At 38.0% G+C, this 10,200-nt stretch overlaps 1 protein-coding gene across 1 annotated transcript; it reads left to right on the forward strand.

Annotated features, from left to right (window-relative positions):
• The first annotated feature begins 790 nt into the window (after window positions 1-790).
• LOC122639146 (protein DETOXIFICATION 21-like) lies at window positions 791-8,320 on the forward strand. The gene is made up of 8 exons (XM_043831978.1): window positions 791-1,386; window positions 1,489-2,030; window positions 5,887-5,973; window positions 6,086-6,142; window positions 6,232-6,470; window positions 7,300-7,418; window positions 7,622-7,708; window positions 8,113-8,320. Exons 1-8 carry the CDS (start codon window positions 1,306-1,308, stop codon window positions 8,191-8,193), a joined length of 1,293 nt encoding a protein of 430 aa, XP_043687913.1. The 5' UTR covers window positions 791-1,305; the 3' UTR covers window positions 8,194-8,320.
• The last annotated feature ends 1,880 nt before the right edge of the window (window positions 8,321-10,200 follow it).

Raw genomic sequence — 10,200 nt, forward strand, 5'->3', positions numbered from 1 at the left:
TCAAAGTCAAAACTGGTTTATTCCCATGAGTCATTACTTGTATTATTCCACCAATTGGGACTCTCAATGCAGATGTATATACATTTGATTGTACTATTAATTGTTAAAAACTTTCATTCCATTTCACCTGCTTTTATTACATGCCACCACATTTGCAAAATCTAAGATGCAACTCAAGGCAACTCTACAACAATAACAACAAACTAAGCCGTATCCCATCTAAATGGGGTCGGCTACATGGATCCTGGCAAATCAAAGTAAGAAATGAAGACATAAGAGATGAGAAGTGTGAAAAAGAGAAATGAAAGTAAGAGGAAAGAGTCCCAGCCCAGGGAGTTAGGAAAATCTCAGCTATATGGGATCGGCAACGTGGATCTTTGCCCTCCAATAGGCTCTATCCGAGGTCATACTTGGTACAAGACCCAGACTATACATGTCATTCCTCATAACCTCTCATACGGTCATTTTAGGCCTGCCCTAGCTCTTTTAGCTCCTTCAATCAGGATTAGATCACTCCTTCGTACTGGGGCATCCTCAGGCCTCCGTTGAACATGGCAATACCACCTCAAACAACATTCTTGAAGCTTGTCATTGATCGAGGCAACTCCCAAATCAGATCGAATACAATCATTTCTTACTTTATCCTTTATAGTTTGCCGCACATCCATCTTAACATCCTCATCTCTGCAACACATAGCTTCTCTATACGACACTTCTTAACTACCCAACATTCCGCCCCATACATCATAGCTGGTTGAACAACAGTCCTATAGAACTTTCCTTCAAGCTTTTTGAACCTTGTTCGAACTACTTGGGGTGGCTACACAACTCTTGTTGTGCCATTTCACTCTATGTACTCATCCAAGAGGCTTCCAGAAGTCTCACATTAGAGAGAACTTCTCAGATTCTAATACTATGCACTATATTTCATTTATGTAGAGCGCCATCCTCATTTAGGTTCCCTATTGGGATTGATCTCATTTAGGTTACTGCATTCTATCTTTAAATCTGTGATCCCAGCATAAAAAAACCCTTCAGGATTATAGTATTTAACTATTTTCAAAAACTTACAAATCTATATCTTCTTTTTTTTGTTCATGAACATATCAGGTGCTCAAGTGAAAATAACCACAGTGAAATATGGAAAATACAATGGAAGATAAGCTTCTTGAGCCTGGGAAGGAATGTGTAATGGACTTGAAAGGAAGAGTGTGGATTGAATCAAAGAAGCTATGGAGCGTTGCATCTCCTGCTATAATCACAAGATGAACATCATTTGGAATATTGGTGACTACACAGTCATTTATGGGACATATTGGTGAAACTGAGCTGGCTGCATACGCACTCATTCAAATCATTCTTGTGCGCTTTGTAAATGGAATATTGGTATGTTTCTAGCCTATTTGCTCTTCTTTCAGTTGCATGGTCATTCCAACAATTATTCACATGTCCCTTTATAACAATACAGTGGTAGCTTAATCTTTTGAATTAGGAATGGCAAGTGCTCTAGAAACATTATGTGGCCAAGCATTTGGGGCACGGCATAACCACATGATGGGAATCTATTTACAACGGTCATGGGTTGTTCTTCTTGCTACTTCAACCATTTTGGTCCCTGTTTTCATCTTCACATCACCCATTTTAAGGCTTATAGGCCAGGAAGAAGAGTTGTCAGCAGTAGCAGGAAATATTAGCATTTGGTTTATACCCATTGTGTACTATTTTGTCTTTTCAATGACAATGCAAATGTCCTTACAAGCTCAACGAAAGAACATGATTATTGGATGGCTATCTTCTGCATTATTTGTGGTTCACTTGACCTTATCTTGGCTCTTTGTCTACAAATTGAACTTGGGGATACCTGGTGCAATGGGTGCAATGTTCATCTCCACATGGTCAATTGTCATTGGGGAATTCATTTATGTCTTTGGTGGTTGGTGCCCTGAAACATGGAAGGGTTTTTCTAAGCATGCATTTACTGATCTTTGGCCAGTCGTCAAACTCTTTGTATCCTCTGGTGTGATGCTTTGGTAAGTAAAATTTCACCCTTTCTTTTCAGTTCTTTCTTCATTTAAATCCTATGCATTATTTGTTTTGCCCTTTTCTTTTCTTCGTCAAAACCAATACTCTCATTCCACCTAAACAATTACAATGAGAAAAAAATAAGGGAAAATAAAAGACAATATGAGGAAAAGGGGGAGGAATTGGGGTGAAACAGGAAGGAAAAGAGCGGAAACGGGGAGAAAAATCAGAGAGAATGGAAAAATGGGGAGAAGTTGTAGAAGCTGCCACTGCCGCCTGAAGGTTTACGTGGCAGTCAATGCCACTATCATCCACCGCCATCATATAAGCAAGGAACTAAATCTCAGTTTTGAGGCCGGTTTCCACCCTGTCCGAAACCAAGATTTCCAAGTTTCAGCTGAAACTAGGTTGAAACCTGGTATTTTGCCAGCAAACTCGAAACCAAGGTTTTGAGCCCCAGAACTTGTTTTTTTTTTTTTTTTTTTGGTTGTGTTGCATATTTTCAACATTTTACACCGTAAAAGGGCAGAGCCCTAGAACACCAGAACCGAGAGAGTGAAGAGAAGAGATGGAGAAAGAGAATGGAGAAGAGGGACAGACTGGAAACTGATGATCGAAATTGATCAGCCCCCTGTCTCATAGCTTTATTTATATGTTAAACTTACAACCATTAATTCCAATTACAACTAGGAATCATAAGAGATAGAAAATAAAAACATAATGTAACTAGGATTAGAACTAGGACTCAGACTTAGGAATCTAATCTAATTACAAGAACACCAAAGATTGGAATCTTGATTAGAATAAGAATATTCTAATCGAGATTCTCACAGCTCGATATACTTTAACACTCCCCCTTAAGCTGGAGCGTACAAATCACCAAGACCCAGCTTGGAACAATTTCTTTGGAAGGCAGGTCCAAACAGTGGCTTGGTAAACTAATGATTGAAACGGTTGTCTTTCTTATCTTTTGCAGCTTCTGCTCCTTCTCCCCTTCCAGGCCTCTGTATCTTCTCTTTCCTTTTTCTATCTTTTATTTGCAGGCTCCAAAGTCCACTTGGTGTTGCTTCCTTTCCTTCTTCTGACTTTTTTAGTCAGCCCTGAAACGATTCTCTCTCTCTCTCTCTCTCATGTTCGTGCAGAGTCTAGACTCGCTCACTCTTCATTATCAGAAGGAGAGAGAGGTCGGATTTGTTTATTGGATATCATTTAATCAGCTTTTTACCAGAAAACTTTCTTTTCTGTTTGTCATTGGTTTTGAGTTAAATGTATATTTGCAGACTAACGGAACGGTTTCAATTCCATTTGAGAGATTGGGAGTGGGGCTCTTAATCGAAGAAGCAGACATTCTCCTCTGGCTTTCCTTCTTTATTTACACTTTTTCTTCTTTTTCTGCTGAAAACCCAGATGGGTATTGTATTTCCATTTCTAATTGAGAATGGCATGTTGCAGTAACAGATATAAATTCCGGCCGTAGCATACATACTTGTTAGACGGGCATACCAAAATCCCCAAATTGATATGATAATAGTGTCAATTCCCAAACAACATGAACAATAATGGTAGCAAGAAATTGGGAGAAGAATAAATATCAATTGAAGCTTCATGGTAGCAAGAAACTCTGTTGCTGATCTATATTATTCTTAGATGAAAGCTACTTGACAAATGGGTATCTAGATACTCCAATTGAGTGCATCCTTGAAATGAGGAATATGCGCATGAGAGATCTCCCAAGTTCTACTCGATCTACAGATCCCAACGACTTGTTGCTCGACTATATCAAGGGAGAAACAAAGAGAACTGAGAAAGCTGATGCAGTTATTTTAAACACTTTTGATGCCCTTGCTCAGGACATCTCGGATGCAATCTCCACTATGTTGCCTCTGTTTACACCATTGGTCCCTACAATTGCTGCTGAACCAGTTCTAGAATGATGATGATTTGATGTCTATAGGTACCAATCTATGGAGAGAAGAACAGGGGTGTCTTGAATGGCTCAATTCCAAAGAACCCAGTTCTGTGGTTTATGTGAATTTTGGAAGCATCACAGTAATGACCCCTCAACAACTCGCTGAGTTCGCTTGGGGACTCACCAACAGCGAGCACTCATTCTTGTGGATCATTAGACCGGATCTTGTGGTGGGTGAATCAGCCATGTTTAGTTGATGTTTCCACTCAAGTTAATGATTTGAACCAAAGAGAAAGGTATGTTGGCAGGCTGGTGCCCGCAAGAGAAAATTCTAAGCCACCCAGCCATGGAGGGGAGGGGTGATGTTGCAGGGGTGGGGCGTGCGAGGAAGAAGAAGAAGAAGATGAAGAAACGCAAAAGGGGTCTTGGGGGGAAGAAGACGCAGAAAGGGTTTTGGGGTTGAAGAGGGTAAAATTGGAATAAAATTACATTAAGGGTATTATGGGGTTGTAAAAAATTTGTAAATGCACACGTCATCACTTAATGGTGTTTTTTAACGATTAGGGTACGGTTGATAGAATCTTTCAAAAGTAGGGGAGGGCTTTATCATTATTCAAAACTTGGGGGGGGGGGGGTTTGATATCATGGATACTTAGAGGGGAGGGGGGTGATATTTACTCTATTATAAATAATGGTGGGCTGTGTCTCATAGACATAAGTCACAATTCCCAAAGTCATCTAAGGCATTACCTTCAAGCTCCAATCAACAAATCCAATTTGTAGAAGGGTTGAATGTGTATGAGAATGCAAGAAAAAGGTGATCAATGAAGTATTTTGGCAAAAAACACCTCCCCTTAGTCGAAACCAGCAAACTCCTTCTCTGTCGAAACAAGTCGGAATAGATTAGTTTCGCACGAAATAAGGCATTTTATATATGGGTTTAACTAGGTTGTGGTTGAAACCAAGGTTTTGACTGAAACTTGGTCAAACCCTGTCGAATCCATGCCAAACCAAGGATGATACCATTTCGACCCATGGTATCGTCTCGGTAAGCTGCAAAACCGAGACCTTGAACGATGCATAGAAGAAGAATTGAAGTGGCAGCCACTTCAATTCTAAAAAAATATATGTTCATTCAGAGCGATTTTCACAGCATTCAGGCACTTCAAATAAGGTTTGACCAGAACATAACTCCTTCAATATAAATCAGATTTAAACAATGTTGGATTTGTTGGAAAGCTGGTTTAATGCTCTACCTAATACAAAAAGTCTCATGTAAAAATAAATCATTTGACCAGTCAAACTTCTTAGAGAGCAAGAACATTGCTCTAAATAGAGAGTAGTTTAATTACTTATAGATAAGTTCATATTCTAAGAACAATTTAAACCAAATGTGAGACTAATATACCAAGACAATGACCAATTCCAAGAACATTATAAACCAAATGTATGTTTTGATTGTTTCAAATTTCCAATAGCTTGCTTCTTCAGTTCTATTGCTTTCTAGTTCTATATTGATTTTTTATGACTTGATGTGACTTAATGTTGTTTTTTGATGACTGGATGTTGATTTTTGATGATATAAGGTATATATTGTAGCATACTAAATAATGTTAGAAAAGAAGGGAAATAAAAAATAATACTTGGGCACCTTGTCGCCTAAGATCTTAGGCACCCCTCCACCGCCTTGGGTCGCCTTGCCACCTTGACAACTATGTATAATAGTAGCTATAGATAGAAAAACTTTATATTTTGAAGAGCTTAATTGAATCTAACCATTATGTCTTTCATCTTCGAATTTTTTTTTTGGATGAATATTTCATCTTCGATGTTAACCTCCACTAGTAGCCGCATAATAGTTTAGGTTTTTGTAAAGTTATTGTCCATAGTTCCATGCAATAGTTTCTTTTTGGTAACATTTTTTTTTCTTTATAAATTTTCCTCTTTTTTGACAGTATAGAGTTATGGTACAACGCCGTGCTAGTCTTATTTGCGGGCTACATGAAAAATGCTACTACAGCCATATCTGCCTTCTCCATCTGGTTTGACTAGATTTGTCTTCTCTTTAATATTGTATTCACCATTCTTATTTTTCTTTCTTCTCTAAAACTCTTTGATTAACCTAGATATTTTCAAATAAATATGAGCTTGCAGCCTCAACATCACTGCTTGGGAGTTTATGATATCCCTTGGTTTCTTAACTGGAGCTTGGTATGGCTTTAATCACTTACCATCTATTTCCTCTTAGGTCCTTTCTCTATTTTTAAAGTATTTTATGCATGAACTTCTTGTTATTACAGTGTACGTGTTGCAAATGAATTGGGGAGCGGAGATGCAGGAGCTGCAAAATTTGCCATTAAAGTCAATTTAAGTACTTCAGTGTCTCTTGGTGTTATATTTTCGGTTCTGTTTTTGGTATTTGGTCATGTCTTATCCTATGCATTTACAAGCAGCACGGTGGTGGCCAGAGCTGTATCGAGCCTCTCTGGTTTACTTGCTTTGTCAGTCTTGCTCAATAGTGTTCAGCCAGTACTCTCAGGCAAGCCTCACTTCCTCATCTTTTTTTTTTTTTCTTTCTTCTTTTAGGGGGGGGGGGGGGACTAGGGAGGGGGAAGGTAACAGCCAGGAGACTCGAACCCAAGATCTCCTAGTGAGCATGGGCATGAAGCGCACCACATCTCACCAACTGCGGTAGGCAGCTGTTGTTGCCTCACTTCCTCATCTTGCTAACAAAGAATTTCTGTAATTTAGAGCATACCATGTTATGATGTTTATCCATCTAATATCCAATTGATGGATTTTATCATCAATCTACTGATACAACAGATTACCCACCTAAAGAACCAACAATAACCAAAGCCTGTACTTACATTAGGTTCTTTAGCAATGAATGACCTGCTTGTATTATGCTTTTATTTTTTCTTGTTTTGATGTAGTTCTGTGGATGGGTGGACCTTAGTGCAACAATAAGGTTGCTCCATTGTGACCAAGTGGTCACAGGTTTGAGTCTCTGGAAACAGCCTCTCAGCGAAGCGGGGGTAAGGCTGCGTACATTATGACCCTCCCCAGACCCCGCAGTGGCGGGAGCCTCGTGCACTGGGTACGCCCTTTTTTCTGTGGATGGTCTTACTCTTATCCACCTTAATCGTACTTGAGGAGTTTACTACTATATTTTTTGCTTTTTCATCAAAAAGATCATTCTTTGTCCAGAGGGGAAAAAAAAAAAGACTAAATCAAATTGACTTGGGTATTCAAAATGAATGTTGGCTAATTAATTTCATTAAGGAATAATAATAATTAGGTTAGATTTTTTGCTTTATTTGTTTATCTGATATATTTTCCCTTCTTTTCATAAATTTTGTGAACAGGGGTCGCCATTGGTTCTGGTTGGCAGTCTGTGGTAGCATATGTAAACCTTGGTTGCTACTATATAGTTGGGATTCTTATAGGCCTTTTGCTTGGTTATGTTGCAAAACTTGATGTTAGGGTAAGAAACTATTATCTAGTTCTAAAGGTCAGATAATATGGCTCCTTGTTTCCATAATGATCCAACTGTTAATGAAGTTGAAACTAATTCTCAAATACCAATTGCTCATACTATTGTAATGAATTTCTATAGTTCCCCATGTTACTTCCCTAACAATAAATACTGTTCTTTTACTAAAATTTTGACATCCTTTTTTGTTCTAGGGTATCTGGATTGGAATGATTTGCGGGGTTGCATTGCAAACTCTCGTGCTTCTTTGGATCACTTGGAGAACTGATTGGGATGCTCAGGTACAAAGTACAATTCATGTTTAGTTATAGAAAGACGGAGATTGAAATGTTTTTGCTATATACATTATGACCCTCCCCCGACCCTGCAGTGGCAGGAGCCTCATGCACTGGGTATGCCTTTTTATATACAAAATCTCAAGTAGTGATTCTCATAGCTAAGTATACACTGTGAAATGGTTTTCAGTGATGAAAGATGATGTTTTGCATATTATCTTTGTGAATTAGATGTCTAGCTTGGCCGATTCAATTGTTTTACCATGAATTCATTCCTCTGTACGTATGCACATTTTTTTCCCCTTTAGGTTGCAGCTGATTTCTGGACCATGTTCATTAGATTGTCACTCTGTATTTGCACTATTTAGGTTCATTTTAGTTGGTAGATGACTAATAACTTATACTTGCAGGTGGAAAAGGCATCGCAACGTCTGAACAGGTGGTTTTTGGCACCTTCTCAAGAGAATGATGAGAACACAAGCCATGCTTGATGAAAGGGTGAGCCACATTTTTGTGTTATGTGCAGAGGAGAATTTGAATGACACTACCTAATGACAGCTGCAGCAGTGCTGCCCGTGGGGACCTTGGAGATTACCAAAACTGTTGGTATATTTTTCATGCAGCTCCGTTTATTTCAGTGTCCAATATTCTACATGTGAAAACTTTAAATGGAAAAATTTTACATGCAAGATTTACATTTTGAAAAAAAAAATAAAAATTGATGTTTATTCTAAGAGCTAAAATATGATGTATCATTGGAGAAATTTTCAATACTTTGCCATTTATTTTAATAGCGCCAAGTGAAATCGAATATGAAATATCTCATCCAAGCCAATGCCTTTGTGTGCACTCTCATTGGGCTCTACGTTGGTGCAGGGGCTACACGACCATCTAGCATTCTCTTGCCCTTTTTTGTTTTTAAATTATAGTTATAATTTCATAAAGAAATAAAATTACTATAAAGTAGAAATACATTTATTTATTTAATTTTTTTGCAACCCAGAAAGTAAAAGGGAGAATATGAAAGGGTGTTTAGGCTATGGCTAACACTGAATAAAACTAGTTTTTGAATGGACAGGTTGATCTGGACTAAGGGTGTCAATTGGGACGGTTCTTGGTATTTGGGATGGGTCCATATTGGTACCGGTACCAAAGGAGCCAATTCCAATACCATCCCATTTAGTTAACGGGAACAAACCTAGGTCCCAGTCCCAATTATTAATGGTGGGACAATATCGGTTCTTAAACGGTTCTAAGCTCCATAAAAAAGGGAGAAGAACTTTAATGATTCATAACAAGATGGTTCCATTATTAGATGAGATCTAAGGTATTTCTTACTTTGAAAAGCAACTTAGAATATGAAACCATAATGAATTTCATGGTTTAACTTCTTCAAAGTCCCTTTTACCAAAAAAAAAAATAATTCTAGTCCTTAAGATCATATGTAAATTCTTAAAATGACAACTAAGAGTTAATGAGGATGAAATAAACATGCTTGCTATCACTGAACAAGTTTATGGAAATAGAACTAAAATGTCCATCAATTGAAACCTTCATAAGAGATAATACCACCCAAATATATTAAACTACAGCCATATTACTTAAACATAAGAACATGAAATATTCAACCCAAAAAAAAAATGAACATGAAATATACCCTTTGAAAGGGTACGATAGTTCTGGCACCTAACCAGTATTAGGGTACTGGTACATTGGGCTTCTGGAGCTTAAGCTTGGAAGAGAGGGGCCTTAATTTTTGCTCAAATATACATATACAACTAAGATAGTTGATCCCTTGACCTCTCGAGGGGCCATACACTCTCTGGCATTCAACGACCAAGAGGTTGTTTGCCACTTTCAATCGACAATCTTGAATTATGAATCTAAAAACTCAACAAGAAACAAGCCAAGTAATGCACCTAACTATCAGGTGACCATGTCTTTCTCCTATGCTCATAACGTTCACAGACCCCTCTGTGTCTGGTCGTGAGCAGTACACTCCCCCATAGAGAACTTTTCTATGTTCATAATTTATGTGGGTGAACCTTAAACAAAAGGCTTCCTATGACCATTGTGCAACGTGCAACTGCCAACTGTATGGCTTTAAGAATCCTAAAACCAAAAATTATTTCAGTTTTTTATTAACAACAACAACAACAACAACAATAAATATTCATTATCGATAATTTTCTATGATTCCCTCACAATTTTTCAATCCCATCATTAACGGTCAATGATGGCCCTTGAAACGAAATCTTTTCTCCTGGAACTCTGTTTGACTTGATTTAATGTCTTCGAACCCCCTTTCAAAACAACGTAGCTTAGACCTACGATTTTTCAATTTCCTATGGTCCCCTCACAATTTTTTGGTCTCATCATTGTCAACCAATGATGACCCTTGAAATAGAATAATTTCTCCACCAACTCCAATTAACTTGATTTCAATGTCATTAGATCTCTCCTCCCCCCTTCAAAGCTAGATGGTTTAGACCCTAGGA

The sequence above is a fragment of the Telopea speciosissima genome, chromosome 1, assembly GCF_018873765.1.
Source record: "Telopea speciosissima isolate NSW1024214 ecotype Mountain lineage chromosome 1, Tspe_v1, whole genome shotgun sequence".
NCBI lineage: Eukaryota > Viridiplantae > Streptophyta > Magnoliopsida > Proteales > Proteaceae > Telopea > Telopea speciosissima.

Excerpts from the sequence above, each read along its gene's own strand:
- LOC122639146 (XM_043831978.1), top strand. The coding sequence starts at position 1,306 with ATGGGACATATTGGTGAAACTGAGCTGGCTGCATACGCACTCATTCAA. Across the intron at positions 1,387-1,488 it reads GCTTTGTAAATGGAATATTG|TTAGGAATGGCAAGTGCTCT; the intron begins GTATGTTTCTAG and ends TAATCTTTTGAA. Across the intron at positions 7,419-7,621 it reads TTGCAAAACTTGATGTTAGG|GGTATCTGGATTGGAATGAT; the intron begins GTAAGAAACTAT and ends TTTTTGTTCTAG.